Below are 20111 nucleotides of genomic sequence, written 5' to 3' on the forward strand. Positions count from 1 at the left end.
ATAGCATGGGAAATCCCAGTGTTTTCACAAGATAGGGGTATATTTAGAAATCATTATGGAGATTAGGCTTCACATCACAAGAAGCAAAATAAATGTACAGAAATGTTTTTCCTATCAGAAACTGTTTAAATTTTTTAAATGAGATGAGAACTTTTTTCACAGCACTATGAGGAACAGGGGTAATTTCTGCGTAGGACTATTTTTGCGTACGTTCCAAATGCTCATTGGTTGAATTGGTGGTCTGTAACCTTTAACCCATAAAAGTCCGGGTTAACAATATACTGGCAGAATAGGAGTAATTAAGGCACGCCACCACCGAATATACATCATTGCGAATTGTGTATAATCTCCGCTGCTAGTGCGACATGCCTTCACACTGTTAAAAACCACTATACAGGTGTAATATGTCTCTGTTTCTCAAAGTTGTGTGTCCTAGCTGTGCCAAGCTACAACTTAAGGATGTTCAGGTTTATACCAAATATTAATCTCTGCTCCTTCCAACTGTCAAAATGCATATTTTAGTTGTACATTCCTTTAGGCGTTTAGGTTTTCCGCACACTCGATACCAAATCGCACGCTAAACGCTCACCAAACGCACGATAAACGAACGCTCCTAGTCAAATCAAGGAATCAATCAAAGTAAAAAATAAACGAACGCTTCTATCGTGCGTTTATCGTGCGTTTAAACGGACGCAAAACGATGTGTAAACGCGCGATAAACGATGCACGAACGCTAAAATGGAACGTCTCAAGGAGTGTAACTATCTAATTATAATTAGATCTTAATTGCTCCAGTATGTGTAATTAAATTTGAATCATAAAATCTCTTAATATTTTGTTTTATTCGTGAATAAAAGTTTGTTGTTCTAATGTTAATTTAGCACATTTCTCGCCTAATTCATATTTCCATTTCTATATTTAACGCCTTTCTTATCGGTATATAGATTGCATGCACAAAGTAATTTTATGTTTTGTAGCATTAGCGACAGTAAAGGAGAAGGTTTAATTTACTTCGCAAGCTTCGCGAATACTTCTTCCACAAAGCCTAGCAAATACACAGGAATCAGCAAAATGCAGTTAATGTATAGGTATCAAAGAAGAGATTGTCAAGATAATGGTTTTGATCAGGCTTCCATCCATGTATTGGATTCTAAAACCCAACAAAGATCCACACAAACAACGCTTCATAAATGGATCTGCCAAAATCTCGTGCATCGTTGTTAATCTGAGAAATTCACAAGTACAAAAACGTAGTACTTGGTAGAAATTCTCCATACTATGTAATATTCGATACCAAACATACCAAATCATTTTCAAATTATACCGAAAAGATGTCAAAATGCTGGAATTTTTTTTTATCGATTACATATCTTTGCCCAGTGAGATGAAGGTGTTTTCCATCAGACGGTCGGCATTCAAAAGGTAACAAATTGTGTGATCCGATTTATTCATCGTGTCATAGTTTTCCTCAATTCCATTTTTGTCTGTATTTCATTTGTAAATTTTCTGTAGTCCCTGTCCAAATTGAGTTGTATTTTATCTATTCAAACTGGTAGTTTTTACTTATTTAACATGCATATGCACGGTTAACGAAGTCCCTTCACAACTGACATTATTTTTTTTTATTTGTTTGATAAGTGTGTAGTTCTATTATGAAAGTATTAACATTTTTAAAGGTTAGTTGTTGTTAAGTGGTATTTGATTTTGCTTACTGGTAATAAGGCAAATCTCTATTAAATAAAATAAACCGGAAATATATTTAGTTTGGTCACATGACCAGTATGGCAGACAGCGATGAAAACAGTCCACCCTCTACCCCTGACCCATGCGATGATAACAGCCCTCGCGTTGTCACAATAACAAAAACAGACACAGGGTTCGGATTCAATGTAAGAGGACAAGTTAGTGAGGGCGGAGTACTGAAATCAATAAATGGAATTCTGTATGCACCCCTTCAGCATGTCAGTGCTGTTCTTGACGGTGGAGCAGCTCAAAAGGCTGGCATAAGGAAAGGGGACAGGATACTCGAAGTGTGAGTACTCCATATAAGTTATTATTAATTATTATTGTATGACCTTGTTGTTGTTTTAGGAACTTCGTGAATGTGGAAATGGAAATGCAGTACTTTAAAGATCTTCATTCAAGATCATCTTGTTTCACTACAAGTCTACATGTACCATATTATTTAACGTTCATCATTACCTTTCTACAAATACGACCCCAATTTCACTACTAATTTCCCTATGATTTCAGACAAACCTGTGTATGTAGAACATTTTTAAGCCATAACATCCTGTAGATATCAAAAAGTTAAATCAAGTTTATGTGAAATTCTATAAAAATACTGACCTGACTTTTGCTGGGTTATTTATTACGATTCTGTAGAGAACAAAAAAATACATGTAAACAAAAGCTGACATTCACCTAATATGGTCCTCTCATTTACACATTTTAAATCACCTGTTGTGTACGCTTTTTTTGAATGCCGAAAAGTTTATGCCAAGCCAAAAAGTGTATGTAAATTTAGACTGCCTTGTCTAGCCGGGCGTAGTTCCCAGATTTTACTGTGCTAGCACACGACATTAGTACGCAGGTTTTCTAATGCCACACGAGACTGTTTCAGCTCATGCTTCTGGTGGGTGGGTTGACCAGAATTTGTTTTTAATAAGTTTGGAAACTGGATTGATTATCATTGATTAGATTGGTCAACTTTTAGAATTTAACAAGTATAAATGTAAATCCAAAATTTATACATGGACTTAAGAACACCAAAAGTTTAGCAAAGGAAACCAATAAATAATGTATTTATGAGTCAAAGTAGTAAGATAAAAGATAGTAAAATAAGGAAAGTAAAAAAAAAAAAATAAATAAAATATACTTTTTTTATTATTTTGGAGTTTAGCTTTATGACTAGGTATAAACCAGAGTTTTTTTTTTGAAGAACGCATGTGACATTATACTACACACGACTGGAGCTATCGGCTTGGTAGATATGTTTCATAAGCATATGTGTACATGATTAACAAAAGTAAAAAAAAAAAAAAAATAATAATAATAGTAAAAAATAAATAAATAAAATGAGAGACTACATGTATGTGTATAAATATATTGCATTGTGGAACCCCATTTAAGGTAATTAATTTTATTTTAATTCAATTATATATTATTTTGTTTTTTTATTGAAAAATGAAAGATGATATTATTTAAGATAAATGGTACTGTATGAATATGTTGGTTTTGGTTTTATCACATTAGATATTGACCCTACATATTTATAAATGTGTTGCACGACCACCAGAAACTGCTCAGCTGAAATCAGTGCAACTACACTTGATATATAGGGTGTGGATTATCCAACTTGAAATGAAAAGAAAAAAAAACATATATATACATATATATATATATGGGGCTTAAAGTTATTTAAGGACAATTACTGTGATTTAAACAAAAGTATACTATATTTTACTATGATAACCAATGACTGAAATAGATTGCGCTTATGCTGACCAGACTTGTTGCTGAACTGATTTTGGTGGGTTAAGAAGGTTTAGTTCCGAAAGAGTGTGGAGACCCAATTTGTGGATATTTTCTTTAAGTTCCAAACATGCTTGTTGGTGTTCTATACAATCTATAAGGACATGCTTAATGTCCTCTGAAATTCCACATTTTTGGCATGAAGGCAACATATTTTCCTATTTGACCTAGTAGCATGGTTGTGCCCAGTCTGAGTATAGTAATTGTTTTGTGTGATGCCTTTTACCACTGTAAGATGCTGGTTTTACATTAACATTAGGTTTTAGCTGTTTATGCCAAATGTGATTCGAATTTTCCCAGCTTGTCTGCCATTTTTGTTGAAAAATTTTGGAAATAATAGAAATAAATTCTTTTGCACTTAACCCAATTTTGACACCAATAGTAGGGTTTGATAGCGCTTGTTTTGCCAGTCTGTCGCTAATTTCATTACCCGGAATACTGACATGTGCCAGAATCCATTCTATAATTACACTTATATTTTTCTGTTTTAGAAATTTTGCGTATAGTTGAATAGAATTTAACAAGTCTGGTCTGCTAGAATTATTATTTTTGATAGATTGAAGAGAACTAAAAGAATCTATGAGGATGACAATGTTTTTGTCTTGATGCTTTTGATCAATTATCCATTTTAGCGCAAGCAATATTGCAGTCATTTCTGTTGAATAAAGGAAATATTATCAGTCGACCGAGTAGACAATGATACTCTTTTACCAGGGATAAAGAATGCATTTGATGTTTTACCAGGAGCAGGATCCTTGGAGCTATCTGTATATATTTTTAAAAAGTTTCTATATTTTTCATCTATAATTTGCATAACAGCTGATTTAATCAAAAGCAGATTGTCTTTTTTGTCCACCTGACCTGTTTTATATAGGTGGCTATTGTTCTTCTATTGACCAGCATGTCAATGTGAATTGAGTTTACCTTAAATACATAGGGAACATTTCAAAACATTATCCAGATTTAGTTCGTTTTCACCCTCTCTGCAGAATTGATGATATTTAAACAGGAAAAGTCAGACCAGTTTTTGATATAATTTTACATAATATGAATGCAATTTCAAACATGGAAACATTAAGATCCTACATATATATTTTTATACACTTGACATACTTGTACATGTGTACGAATATGTACACATTATGATATTTACCAAAAGTTGTAAGGTCAAAAATATATATATGTTTATTTCCTGTTTCCCTACCAACCTGGACTGAAATCTGCTGACCTGGATGTTTTGTTCTGTAATTTCCAGAAAAAAATCAGCCGAAATTATGAAAATTTTGATTTCCAATCCTGAATTTCTTTTAATTCCAATCTGTGTCAGCCTTATCGGTTGGAGCTCCTCAGAATTTTTTTACTGTCAAGTAGGTAGTGTTCCAACTGTCTGTAAATACAGAATGGCTGCCTCCATAGCTTCATTCAGTATAGCACAGGTATTTTGTAGAGTTACCCTTGTCTGTACCATGTACATGTATGTCTTGACACAACTTTAAGTTTATTTCAAAGAAATACCCTAATATGGGTCAATTCAAAACAAATAATGCACACATTTCATATTTAAGTGCATCACTTACTGCGTAAAAAAAATCCTATTTTTTGTTTTTTGTTTTTGTTTGAAGTAATGGCAAAGGGAAGGGGGACTGACTTGTGCAGCAGTTGACTGTCTCATGACAGAATAGTTCAAATTAAAGTGTGTGAAGATAAAATATCCACACCAAATGTTGAATCAACTACAGACAATTGTTTCTGTAGAATGTGGATCTATATGTTATGAAATAATTTTTTATTCTTCTTATTTGTGTATAATAAGAGGCACCTGAATAGATGTACATGAAAATTCTATTCCTCTTAAATTAAATTTAAAAAATATGAAAGTCAATTTTTTTTCATGGATTTGAAACATCAAACATGTGCACATATATTCAAAGGAATCTAAAGGTATATGAAATGTTCCCTATCTTGTAATGTTTGTTGACTGTTTCTTCATGTTGTTACGTGAGATTTAACCATTATCGAAATCAAATCTCTGTGTAATATCCTTTCTAAAGGTCCCAAATACTGTGAACCACACTCCTTAAATCAGAATTATAACTTTTAAGTTCTTATGGAGGCTTTGGAGGACTATGAAAGACAATGGATCAAATGAGAACAAGAGGACATTGATTCTCTGTCAGAGTGGATAAAGGCCGTGAGGTCTTTAATTTTGAAACGAATGAAAGTTTCAAGAAGGTCAGTGAGTGCCAATGCTACATCAATTTTCAAGATGTAGCAAAAACATTGTCTTCTATACATGACAGATATGTTCAATAGTTGTCGTTCCAGCAGACAAAGCCCAAAACAACATTGTTTTTGTCTGCAAAACATATTACATCCAATGTTTATTATCAGAGATAGACATAGAAAATTATAGCAGTGATGAGACCTATACTGCCACTATAACTCTCAAAAGAAGGGATAGTGGATAACCATAAATCTGTCCTATCCTCTTTTGGTCTCTCTACCAAAGATGACGATTGTGATTTACCGTCTATGTACTGGATTCCTAAACTCCACAAGAATCCATACAAACAACGTTACATATAGCTGGATCTGCAAAATGTACCACCAAACCTCTTTCAAAACTTTTAACTTCTATACTCACAGCTGTCAAAGAGGATCTTCAGTCTTACCACAACACTTGTTACTCCCGTAGTGGTATTAATTCAATGTAGATCCTGAAAAATTCGAAAGATCTTTTGGAGACCCTCAATTTAAGATTATTATCAGAATATAATAGTATTTAAAACCTATGATTTTTCAACACTGTATACTTCTATTCCTCATACTTAGTTAAAATCCTGACTCAAAAACATTATACATCATTGTTTCTTCAAAAAAGATGGTACACATACATACAATTATATAGTTCTTGGTAGAGATTCTTTATACATTATGTACTTTGTAAAGAATAATTCCAAATCATCTTCCAAATATACAGAAGGTGTTTTCAAAATGCAGGAATTTTTGATTGACAACATATTTTTCCAGTGTGCTGTACACGTTTTTCAACAAACGGTCAGCATTCCAATGGGAACAAATTGTGCTTCTCTGCTTGCTTACATATTTCTACACTCTTATGAGGCTGACTTTATGGCTGATCTGATCTGTAAGAAAGAAGTCGTTTGGCTCGATCCTTTAATCTCAGTTTCCACTATATAGATGATGTACTATCATTAAACAATCCTAGTTTCATGGACTTGATATATTGCATCTACCCCAAAGAATTTAAGATAAAGGATACTACAGACACTGTGAAGTCAGCCTCATATCTTGACCTACACTTAGAGATCGATGGTACTGGAACACTACTGACCAAACTTCACAACAAACATGATGACTTTTCATTCAGAATTGTTCCTTTCATCTGTGGCAACATCCATCCAGCACCTGCATATGGAGTTTTCATATCGCAACTCATATGTTATGCCAGAGCTTGCCATAACTTTACAGACTTTTTGTATCATGCTAGACTTCTTACAGTTAGGCTTCTGGAACAGGGTTATGTTGCTACAAGATTGAAGTCATCATTACAGAAGTTTTATGGTTGCCATCATGAACTTGTGGATCGTTACGATGTGTACATCTGCACCATGAAAACTGATTTGTTCATTGTGTCATAGTTTTCCTTTCTTCTTTTGTCTTCCCCAGATTTGACTTCTTATGAGCAACTCGGCATATGTTTCTAGAAAAGCAGAGGACGCTTACCATGCCGGTGCACTTGGTCCATGCTCCCAGTTTTTAGTGGAGTCCAAGTTGCTCATTTGCTTTTGTGACTTTGTATGTACTATTTTTGTTACTTAATGTTCTTTGTTGTGTATGTCTGTTTTCTATGTTTGGTCTTTGTCCCTGGATTGTATTCTTTTGATTTCTGCTAGATTCTTGGTTCCGTTGATTACTCTTTCATGTGGTGGCCAGACCAATCTCATTTCCATCAGAAAATTGTCAGATATTTTTCATATGAGCTAATCCGGTTTTTTAAAGCCTTTAGTTTTATTTTCTCTGTTTTACTATCTATAAAATGTACCATTTCAGTAAGAACTGCTTTTACTTTTATTCTTTTTCTGTAATACATGTACACCTATCTATTCAGAAATTGAAAGGACATTGGGACATGTGCATTGAATTTTAGGATTCTTCACAAAAAGTTTAAATTTGTGTCTCTGCATTTTCAGAAATGGTGTGAATGTTGAGGGGTCTACACATAAACAAGTGGTTGACTTGATCAAATCTGGTGGTGATAAACTAATACTGACAGGTAAGGTCTCATTTGGTGATTATGTTGTTAGTTTTGTACCTGAAGGATTATACAAAGGTGAACGAATCATGTTTTGATTACCTTGACTTGTAATCGCAGATAGGACTACAGTGATCAAATTTAATTTATATTAATTGGTGCCAGAGCTCGGGTTGAGTTCAGATTAACATGTACCCAGAGGTAAGACAAACTGTAGAAAAACTGTTAATTACCCTTTTCAGCATCACTTGGCATCCGTCATTGATGTGGCATCTGTTGTCCTTGGCATATTTACTCCCAAAATTGAATCTGTTTTGGTTCCTTGCTGAAAAACATGGCCACTGTTACTAAAAATAGAACATAAGGGGTATCATTACACATTTTTGTTTATATCTCAAAACCAATAGCAGATAAAAGAAATCTGAGGCATTGTAGGCTCTTGACTTGAAGAGATCTATCTTTCCTGAAAATTTTGAACAAGGTATTATATTTATTAATTTTGGAGTTACTGCCTTTGTTTTGTTAATTTTTATTTTTTTTTGGTAGTTTTTGCTTGTTATATAGAAAACAAAATTTGCTGACTGTTAGTAAAATGATAAAATATTCAGTATTTCAATATCTACCACAAGTGCAAATACAGAAAAATCTATTGACCCTTCTTGGTGTTAGGCCCTTCAATGTGAAATTTTTTGAGATTTTTATCTGTTTTTGCCTATTACTAAGACAAACGAAAGTAGATTGATGATTAATGTAAATTGATAAATATTCAGTATTTTAATATCTATTTTGGGTGCAAATTTCAGAAAAATCTGTCGACCTTTCAGGCCTTCTTAGAGATACATGTACGATCCTTGAAATTGTCATTTTTGATGTTTTAATCATTTCTTGCCAATCATTTAGAAAATAAAAGCAGATTGATGATAATTGTAGTAAATTGATAAAATGTTCAGTATTTCAATATCTGTTGTTGGTGCAAATTTCAGAAAAAAATATTGACTTTTCTTGGAGTTATGGCCCTTAATAGTGTCATTTTTGACATTTAAAAAAAAAATGATCAGTTTTTGCCAATTATTTTGAAAACAAAAGCATATTGAGATAATTGTAGATCTCAGAAAAACTGGTTGACACTTCTTGGAATTATGGCCCCAGAAAGTGTCATTTTAAACATTTTCAATGTTTTTGCCTGTTGTTAAGAAAACAATAGCAGATTGATAATAAATGTAAATTGAAAGATATATATATATATATATATATATATATATGAAAGTTTGTAAAGATCTATGATTGGTGCAGATTCGCTAACAATCTGTTGATTGTGTTTTTTGAATGAATTTTTTTGGGTGTTTTTTAATGATTTTTTTTTGCATTTCAGCATGTTATTCAGTTAACATAAATAGAAAGATGATTAATGTTTTTAAATGTTCAGTATCATGACAAATATCATCTGTGCAGATTTAGGTAAAGGTGTGAGACCATTTTTACATTTTGCATGTATTAAACTTTTTAAAGCTTCTGCTATTAAACCAGGTGAGCGATTCAGGTTATTGAGAGCCTCATGTTCCTTGACATATTGAGGAGGAGACGCATAGATTTTCCTTCAGTAATGATTGGTTTTAAATTATTTCTCCATCGCAGATGGTAAAATTAAGAATTTTAGCATGTTGTCTTTAACAATCCTAGTTTTGTGGGTTTTATACATTTAATCTACCCCAAAGAACTTGAGATAAAGGATACTACAGACACTGTGAAGTCAGCCTCAGACCTTGACCTGCACTTAGAGATCGTCTGTAAAGGAAAACTATTGACCAAACTACACGACAAATACCATGACTATTCATTCTGTATTTTCAATTTTCCTTTCATCTGTGGCAACATCCCTTCAGCACCTGCATATGGAGTTTTCATATCACAACTCATATGTTATGCCAGAGCTTGCCATAACTATACAGACTTTTTGTATCATGCTAGACTTCTTACAGTTAGGCTTCTGGAACAGGGTTATGTTGCTACAAGATTGAAGTCATCAATACAGAAGTTTTATGGTTGCCATCATGAACTCGTGGATCATTACAATGTATCCATTGGCACATTGAAAACTGAATTGTTCTATGTGTCATTGTTTTCGTTTCCTGTTCCATGCTCCCAGTTTTTAGTGGAGTCCAAGTTGCTCATTTGCTTTTGTTACTTTGTATGTATTTCCATGTCTGGTCTTTGTCCCTGGATTACATTCTTTTGATTTCCTCTAGAATCTTGGTTCCCTTGGTTACTCTTTGCCAACATGAAAAAATCTTAATTTTACAATAGAAAGTGGAGAAAAAGTTTGAATCATGAATATTTTGAAGGAGAATCTATATTCCCTATGAAATCTGTTAAAAAAACTTGGAAAATGTAAAATGTCAGGAAACCTCTTGCAGAAATGTAATCACTGTATGGTGGTTTAAAAGTCATTTGCATTTTTAATCACCTGCATCATTTTTTTCATAGACTACATAGTTATTATCCAGGTTAAGAGATGTATGGTCTATCCTTTACAATATTGTTCAAAGGTTTTACATTTGTGTTTGTATTGGGCTGAGCTCTGTGAAGCATTCTATTCTTTATATCTATAATTTAATATAACAGTTCCATAAAATTAAAAGTTCTTGTCATTTATGGCTGGTGAAAATTATTGAAATTATTTTCTTTCTATGTGACAGTTCGAGCAAGTTATAACATGTAAAGGAAGTCTAGCAAAAATTTTGTTTTTGGATTTAAAACTACATGTACTATGTTCTTCAACAAATCTTACAGGGACCAATGTAAACATATAAGCATTATAATTTTAATATTTTTTGTTTTTGTTTTTTTTTATTTAAGAATATGAAGATTTTTACTAATGTATGAATAGTTCTTTCAAAAAAGTAATAAGTGTCAATTTTATTCAAAATTTCTGCACCGTATTTTTAGTTATATCTGTACCTGACCAAGTTGCAGAAAGACTAGAACCCAGTGATGATTCCTCTGGCCCTTCATACATAGACTACTCAGAAAGACGTTCATTACCTATATCAATACCAGACTACCAAACAATAGAACATGCTGGAGAAAAATTTGTGGTAAGATTATTTCTATTTATATATATTTTAATTTGCAGTGAAGATTTTAATAAAAGATGGCCTGCCAAAATAGAAATCAAAATACCGTATTTTCTGGACTATAAGTCAATATTTTTTTTCAGCAAAGTGTCAGCCTTGACTTATCGTCCACTTCGACTTATCTAAGTATTTTTCAAGAAAAATGTTCATCAACAGTGCATTTCATTATATTTGTATTTGATTGCTTTAATTCAGAATTTTTGGTAAACTGCAATCAACAAAAGCCATCACTCAAACAGTCAAACCGGCGATTGAATTCGAATATTATTGATCATTGCCGCTATCCTTTATGTATGAATATGATGATGTTAATAAAAACTCTTAAACTTTGAAACCGTTAAAATATATAAATAAACTCTAGAAGATATGTTAACAAAACTCTTTTTTTTTTAACTTGCAAAACATTATCGAGTGTTTTGGAGTTATCGGTCCTTTAATATGCAAATTTATATCCATTTACGGTATGTTGTAACGGTAGGGTCTAAAATGTGTAACCCATACCCGTACCGTTACCAACTTTTCCCCAAACCCAAATAAAGTTTGCCAAAAATATTCATTCTTACAGTATGTTAAGAACTGAAAATTGCATGAGATGTGAAAAAGTCTGTTTCAATTCATTTCTCATCAAGAAAATGATGTATATTTTTCTGATATTTCTTGTTTGATCAGTTTTTGAAGTCAAAAGGTCTAAAATGTGTAATCGGAAGTTACCGTATCCAACTATTTATGGACCATTTCTCACTATTCTGTCTGATTTAAATGTTTTCTGAAATCGTTAAGAGGTTAAATCTTCACCTGAAGACTTTGGATAAATTTTTGAAAGATTTGATAAAAAAGAAGTGATTGAGTTTGATTTCTGCACCATACCTAGTGTCAATCCCTGTTCCAGCTAAGCATGGATACGATCTTAACCTGAATGAAATACAAAGTCTCATAAACAGAGTCTGATGCGATTTTAATTAATCGTCAATGACAATTTTGATAATATTAAAATGTTCCAATGTCAAATATGCTTTAAATTAGTACAGATAACAAAAATACCGGACATTGAATTTGCAGGTCACAATTATTTTATATTGAATTTCAAAATACCAGGTAATATTGTTTACTTATTACCGCTCGTAATTATGACCAATTCATCAAGCGAATTTCCCCCTTATTTCATACATGGCTGCCCACGTTTGACATGTTTATGATTTCGTACATGGCTTCAGAGCCATCGACACGCCATTCAATAAAAATAATTAAACTCGCAGACAAAGTACACTTTAACAAATACACAGATACTTATTTAATTCAGAAATCTTATACTTAGTAGCATCGCTGGAATAATATGCTGTTGAAAACAAACCGCTCCACTTGGATCTCCGCTTACACATACGATATAAATGCACACGTCTGACTCTCGACTTATCTATGTTTTTTTGTTGATTTTGGTCAAAATTAGGCAATTCGACTTATACTCCACATCAAATTATAGTCCGGAAAATACGGTAATACATTAGTTTTGAATCATCAGGATTATTAGGGTTATATTTGCATACAACTATCAGAAATTTTAGATACTAAAGTTTGTGATACTAATAATGAAGTATACTGAAACACATGAGATTCAAAACATTATGGTTGTGTAGGTTACATTCACATACAGGAAAAAGGGAGAGTGACGGTTAAAGTCACACGATAATCATAATCTTATAAGAATGTTAGAATATTGAGTTGAGTTACAGTTGCATATATATGAGTGAGTATCAGTGCCTTGTCATAGTATGCAGACACATGAGAATTAGAAGCTTGAGATATTGAAGGTTACAGTCTTGTTTAAGAATCAGGACTAAGGGGTGTGTGTTACTTATGATCACACATGAGAATCATTATGATATCTTATAAGAATCAGAAAATTAGGATAGTTAAGGATGCAGTTACATGTGTGAATGAAAACATTAGGATAATGAAGGATGCAGTTACATGTGTGAAGGTTGTAGTCACATGATGTGAATCAAAACATTAGGATAATGAAGGTTGCAGTCACATGTGTGAATCAAAACATTAGGATAATGAAGGTTGCAGTCACATGTGTGAATCAAAACATTAGGATAGATGAAGGTTGCAGTCACACGTGTGAATCAAAACATTAGGATAATGAAGGTTGCAGTCACACGTGTGAATCAAAACATTAGGATAATGAAGTTTAAATTCCTATATGAAGATGAAAACATTAGCATAGTGAAGTTTTAAGTCCTATATGATAATCAGAAGGCTGGGATAGTTAAGGTTACAGTTACATATGAGTATCAGAACCTTGTGATAGTGAAGTAGTAAGACACATAGAAGAAACAGAACTTTACAATGGTGAAGGTTACTGTCACATAGAAAAATCAGGATGAAGTGAGAGAGAAGTACAATCACATATTAGAATCAGGACCATTGGATAACGAAGACTAATCATACATGATGATAGTTACAGCTACACAAAAATCAGTGTTTTGGGATAGTGAAGGATACTGTCGCATATGACAATCGCAAACCTGATTTTCTTCCACTTTAAAGTGGAAATCTACTTTTTCAAATCCTGATTTTACCATTATGATTTTTTTAATTTACTGCATAATTACTTGTGGTTTTACCATTTCTGCTTTGTTTGTTAACCCGGAATCAAAAGGTTCAGTTAGTGAAGATTACAGCCACATTTATGAATCAGGACAAAGGGAGATTAAAGGTACAATCACATATAAGAATGGGGACCATGGGATAGTGAAGGATATATTCATACAGGAGAAAGCCATATATGAGAATCAGTTTTTTAGGAAAATGAAGAATACAGTCACATCTGGGAATCATAAGGTGGAGATAAGGAAGTATACAGAAACGCAGGAGAATCCGTATGTTCTGATAGTGAAGATTGCAGTCTTAAATCAGAAGCAGAAGTAAGAGATGGTGAAAGTTACAGTCACATACAAGAATCAAAATGTAGGATAATGAAAGTTATATTCACATATGTGAAGGATACAGACACACATAAAGCCTGGGATTGTGGAGGTTAAAAAGCTATACTGTTATAGTGTGAAAATTACAATCATAATATATATGAAGATACCCACTGAGATTGCACTGTGTTAATAACATTGCATTGAATTCCAATGAACACTTCATAATGAGTTAAAAATCAATTCTACTGTAAATAGACAGACAATTCCATTTTTGATAGTCTGTAAAATATAGATAATCTTTGTGGACCAAACAACAGGCACAGATTCATGATGGGGATAGGCAGCCAGTGAAGGCAGTGAATTTGTTGGCCTTTTTTTTAAACGTTTTTTTTTTGCTCTTTTTTAATGTTTTTTTTTCTCCTCTTACATTTGTTGCCCAATTTGAACCAAAGTTGGTATGAATGTTCCTTAGAGTATTTTGCATCTAATCTTATTTCTTTCAAAAATTTTCTTCTATGAAACTTCATGACCAATTAGAACCTGACTTAGTATGAAGTATGAAAATTCCTTAGGGTTTTCTGCTTAGATCTGATGTGGGGATTTTTATTGGTCAGGTCAAAAAAACATGGCAGCAGTTACACAAATGTACTAAATATAAAAGAAAGGGGCCAGAAGTTTTTTTCTCATACATGTATATCTCCAAAACTGCCAGAGTTAGCCAAATTCTTTCAATATCCGAAATGATCCTTATTATAAGGCCTACAATAGTCTGCAAGGAATCAAATTTGTTGGACGACTCATTCTCAGAGTTATTGCCTTTGAAAGGCAAGAAATCATGTTTTTAGCAGATTTTAGCCAATATTTTGAAACTATGATAGAAACTTTCATTGATGAAATGATCCTTATGATAAGTCCTGCCAAAGTCTTCATTATAATAGTCTGACAACTCCTTGTTAGAGTTGTTGTCTTTGAACGGCAAAAATATAACCGGGTGAGCGATTCAGGCTTCTGGTAGCCTCTTGTTAAAAATATTCATCCCTTTTTTATTGAAAAAATATATGTAATTTTTAAATAATAAACATTATAAAAAAGAAACAAAATCTATCTTAATTTTATAGTTAAAATGAATAATTTTATAGAGGATATCAAGAAGAAGACCAGTCATAAACATTTAAGCAATGATATTTGGAACAGAAACACCACATCTTACCCTTTAAACTTCCATTTCTGAAATAGTTCTATTTATTTGGGACTATTGTTGAGCCAGTTTTTGGATGAATTAGGCACTTTTTTCATCATGGAAAACAACCTTATTTCAGATATATATGAATTATAAAAGCAAGAAATATCGCTGGCTGTAGGCCTTACATTTGTGCCTCTAAAATTGGGAAAACATATTTGTTTGCATGAAATTTTGATTTTTATGCAATTTCTACCAACATATTTTTTGCCCAGCTTTGCTCAGACTTTAATAATTCTTTTTATGCTTCCCTAACCTGAAATCTTGGGTCTTCCCCTGATAATCAGATACCTTGGGATGGTGCTTATTTATTTTAGCATTGTTTTTGTTCTTCTTTGGATGAAGACTGACTACTAGTATGTCATAATACATCTGTTTTGAAAGTGTAATCAGTCTGCCAGTGTTTACCTTGTAATCGGTCTGCCAGTGTTTGCCTTGTAATCGGCCTGCCATTGTTTACCTTGTAATCGGCCTGCCAGTGTTTACCAAATAGCACATCAATCACATAGACATTGGCAATTTAGTGACATTTCTCACTCTGTAACAATATATTCTTGCTACAAGGTTTCATTCTTCTTACAAACATTATAACATTGAATTTGCTTTTAATGATTGAACTTCTAGAAAATGTAATAAAATGTAATGTAATGTAGAGCACTTTATTTCTGTTTGATCAAACAAATTACAGTTTTCTCAATTTAAAGGAATAAGAAAGTATTTAATTTTATTCTGCTTCTTGATTGCCACACAGACAATATCAAATCATGTGTGCCATCAATAAAATGTTCATGGGAAAAATTTTCTTTGCTATGGCATTGGCAGATAACAAATTATCTCTGTCTTCATTAACAAGGTTTTACATTGCGTAGGAAAACTCTATGTAGTAAAAGTTTGTTTTATCAACGAATGCTGCAATTATACATATTTAATATAACCATAAATAGGACATGTTGCTCTAGGCTAGTGACTAACTACCATATGAGCCCACCCTGACCCCTTTAATTCAATACAATCTGTGTTTTATGCTACTGTTAATTTGCATATATCCTCCAGTATTTGTTCTAAATAACCATTTACAACTATCAGTAAGAAATAAAATCACAGTTAGAAAGGAGTATTGGAAGCTGTCAGGTTTTGCTTAAAGTCAATTTTTTTTGTCAGACAGAAAATAGAGCTCTTTTAAATTACACAGCATGCACTAGACTCACAGGAAGCAGAATTTGTCACAACAAATTGAATCATTAATCTACAGTTTATACTTATTGCTGGCATATTGTTTTATAAATCTTTCAGGTTTTTAATATATATATGGCTGGTAGACATTTGTGTTCAAGAAGGTACAGAGAGTTTGACAGTTTACATAACAAAATGAAACGAGAATTTCCAGACTTTAATTTTCCCAAAATCCCTGGAAAGAAACTATTTCAGCTGACAGAACAACAGTTGGATGCTCGACGGAGAGGTCTAGAACAATACTTAGAAAAAGGTAGGTATTTCTTTGGAAATGATACAGATATATGTATATAGTATACATGTATAACCAAGTTCAAAGCATTTTATTTTACCAATCATGGGCCCACAGGGGTAATGACAAAACAACATTTATGATTAAGTACACAGAAACATGTAAAAAGACATACAATAATAGTTTTTTTACAATCATAAATAACCAATGTCTGATGAAATTCATTATTAACTCATACTAATACTTTTAAAAATAAAAAAAAATTGCAATTTTGGAAAATGTTCTCTTTTCCAAATGATGAAAACCTTGAAAAACTCCTTACAATTTAAAGCAGATTAGAATTGATTTATGGACTTGTGGTCCCAATAATATAGAAAATAGGTGCTGAATGTGGCATAGATATCTTACTTGCTTATTTTTTTACCCTGATAATCATGATATTGCAATTGAAGTGGCCAAAATGTGGGTTAAAATTTCAAACAAATTAAAATTAAATATTTTTATGTTACTATTCTTTTTCTATACTCTATAAGTTGCTGAAATATTATTGTCTTCAAATGATTCTGTTTTGCTAAGAAGCCTTAAGGAGAGAGGTCTTACATATCTAAAACATCTTTGAGTGTTTTACTTTTATTTATAAATCAGGGTGGCCACCATTGTCAAAACATGTTCGAGAATTAACTAGCATTTTTCATAGTTTACTCCAAGTGATAGTGGAAATAAAAAAAATTAAGTGAGAAAAGTTGATTTGTGAGGAAAAATTTATGGCTAGGAAATTATGAATAACTTTTAAAATTTGTAATTAGAATTTATATTGTCTCTTCACTGTCATAGAAGGATCTTATCATTGACATCACTTATACTGTTATCAGTGGTAAATTTTTAACTTCATTGCATAAAATGTCTTTGAGAAACAAGTATTTCAATAAAAACATATTTAATCTTGCCAATTGAAGATTGTTTTATCTGTCGTCTGAATATAGCTGAAATATTGCTGCTCGGATGTTAAACCCCAACAAACAAACAAAAGCATTCTAACAGAATGCTATGCCAAGTATTAAATTTATCTTTTCCTCCATAAGGTAAGGAAGTTTTTAAAAATGGGCCATTATCAGTATTTTGTACATATTTTGAAAATAAAAAAAAATTAAAAAAAAACCAATTTTAAAATTCTAAATGAAACTCCTTAGCTTCTTTGTCATTGTAAGCTTTAATGTGCCCATGGTTCATGGCCTTTGCTTTTCACAATAACTGTCCTTAGCAGGTGTTTCTAGAAAAGCAGAGGATGCCTGCCCTATCGATACACCTGGCCCATGCACCCAGTTTTTAGTGGTCAGGCTTACTTATTTTCTTTTGTTTCTTTGCACATGCCTTTTTTGGCTATCTCATGCTTTGTAGCTTATATCTTTTTAGCTCACCTGGCCAAATGGCCATGTGAGCTATTTCCATCACTATGTGTCCGTCAACTTTTTCAAACACCTCCACTGAAACTACTCAATAGATTGTAACCAAACTTTGCTTGAATGTTCCTTAGGGTATTTGTGTGGGGATTTTTGATCTGGCAAAAGACATGGCTGTCGTTACTATAAATTGACCATAGTGGTCTAATTGCAGAATTATGCAAATACAATGTAACTCAAAAACAATGGATTTAGCTAAATTCTGGTAGGGGGTAAAATTTTTCAGCATGATGGGATTACCATGTATGCCAAAATTTTCAGAAAGATCCGTTGACAAATGAATGTGTTTTGGGTCCTAAAATGGATTTTTTTAATCTCCTCTTAGACAACTTGTAGGATGGATTGTAACAAAACATTGGAGGAATGTTTGTTAAGATATCCTTTATAATTTTTTATCTGTTGAAAAGATGGCCACCACTACTAAAAGTTATTGCCCTTGAAGAGAAAAAATGACAATTACAGATTTATTTGATAATATGGAAACCAGGTAGATAACTTAGATGGTCTGTATTGATTAAATGATTCTTGTGACAATAATATGGTAAGATCAAGAGTCCAGCTTTGGAAAGCTATAAAAACTATTTTTGACCAGGTGAGCGATTCAGGCTCTTTAGTGCCTCTTGTTTCCTTTTTTAATGTTTATCCTTGGATTTCATTCTTTTTTGGTTATGGTTCAAAGTCCTGGTTCCCTTGATTTTTCCTCCATACTTATAATTTTTTGCCACATATTTCATGCAATTGTTCATAATCTAGAGATGTTGGTTGTTATTGTGTTTTTGTGTTATTTATTATTTTTTAATGATTTTGAAGAATTGTCATTATCCTCTTACACTTGATTTTATTACTTTTGTTGTTCAGGCCATTCATAAGCTTACTTCAAGGTTTGTTGCACCTGGTTCATGCTCCCAGTTTTTAGTGGAGTCAGAGTTGCTCATATACTTTTGTTACTTTGTATGTATAATTTTAGTTGCTTCATGTTCTTTGTTGTGTTTGTAGGTTGTCCATGTCTGGTCTGTGCCCCTCGATTACATTCTTTTGATTTTTGCTAGAATTTTCGTTCCCTTGATCACTCTTTCACTTGTTGAAGACCTTTTGGTGATCTCTGAAAGTATTTTCTATTTTTGTATTTAGGTTACACACTGGTGCATTTTATTATGTTTTACCGTATCCATTCCTTTTTCTATTGTTACCACTTATCTTTTATTAGGGAAAAAAATGCTTCTTACTTAAGCATACCAATGTCCCATTCAGTTTAGCTTTAGGTGAAGACAGATGAAGATCATGATTTGTCAAGATAAAACATAAAAGAAATATCCAGTGAAATACTAAATCTTTAAGTAGCATTCCAGCTAAGAATCATGCAAAAAGTGATACGTGGGTGAAAAGCCTACATATTTTTATTTTTGATGTTTTGTTTAAAATGCTTCAGTAAACAGAAATTAACATTTGGTTTTTCGTACAACCCGTGCTCATAGGAGATAAAAATTGTATAGAATGCACTGTAAAATTCAAAATTAAGGGAGATAACTCTGTAAATGACTCTCAAAAACAATAGAATCTATTAGATTTTTAATGTTGATTATCTCCTAAGAGCAGGCAGATTTGAATGAATAATTACGCATTTCATAATATATACACATAAAACAACTTAATTACAAAAATAAAAATATGTAGTCTTTTTTGGGGTGTATCACATTTTTTCAGATTTTGCATGATTCTTACAAAGACAGCTACTTAAATGCATTATCTGTGAAAGGTAAAAATAAACTATTGTGGACAGTCTAAAGAAACTTATATGCACTTTTTTGGGTGAGAGGTCTTTTGTAGTTTTTACATATAATTGGTCAGAATCGTTCGACTAAGACTAAGTAAACTTTATTTGAATTCAGCATGTACATAGCATTAAACATAAGCTCTAGTGAGTTTTTTACTGAATATAAAACAGACCTTTAAAGCAAGATACGTAAGACAATGCATGCACACACAAAGTCATATCAGGACATAGCAGTGTTCAAAGTAAGTTGTCAAAAAAAACCATTTTAAACTGGGTACATATTGCTCACTTTAGATTG

At 32.4% G+C, this 20111-nt stretch overlaps 1 protein-coding gene across 2 annotated transcripts in view; it reads left to right on the forward strand.

The window, feature by feature from the left end:
* Nucleotides 1-1767: 1767 nt before the first annotated feature.
* The window catches only part of LOC148621803 (sorting nexin-27-like), a 39733-nt gene continuing 21389 nt past the window's right edge, over nucleotides 1768-20111 (forward strand). Inside the window, exons 1-4 of one of the 2 annotated variants that reach the window (XM_088576527.1) lie at nucleotides 1768-2032; nucleotides 7749-7831; nucleotides 10757-10905; nucleotides 16408-16600. In XM_088576527.1, coding sequence (XP_088432653.1) covers nucleotides 1773-2032; nucleotides 7749-7831; nucleotides 10757-10905; nucleotides 16408-16600 — 685 coding nt within the window. In that variant the 5' untranslated portion in view covers nucleotides 1768-1772. The remainder of the gene's footprint in view (nucleotides 2033-7748; nucleotides 7832-10756; nucleotides 10906-16407; nucleotides 16601-20111) is intronic. The other variant, XM_088576526.1, reaches the window with a different exon arrangement.

The sequence above is a fragment of the Perna viridis genome, chromosome 3 (assembly GCF_037379345.1).
Source record: "Perna viridis isolate PV_CMFRI_1.1 ecotype Kerala chromosome 3, ASM3737934v1, whole genome shotgun sequence".
NCBI classification, from domain to species: Eukaryota; Metazoa; Mollusca; class Bivalvia; order Mytilida; family Mytilidae; genus Perna; species Perna viridis.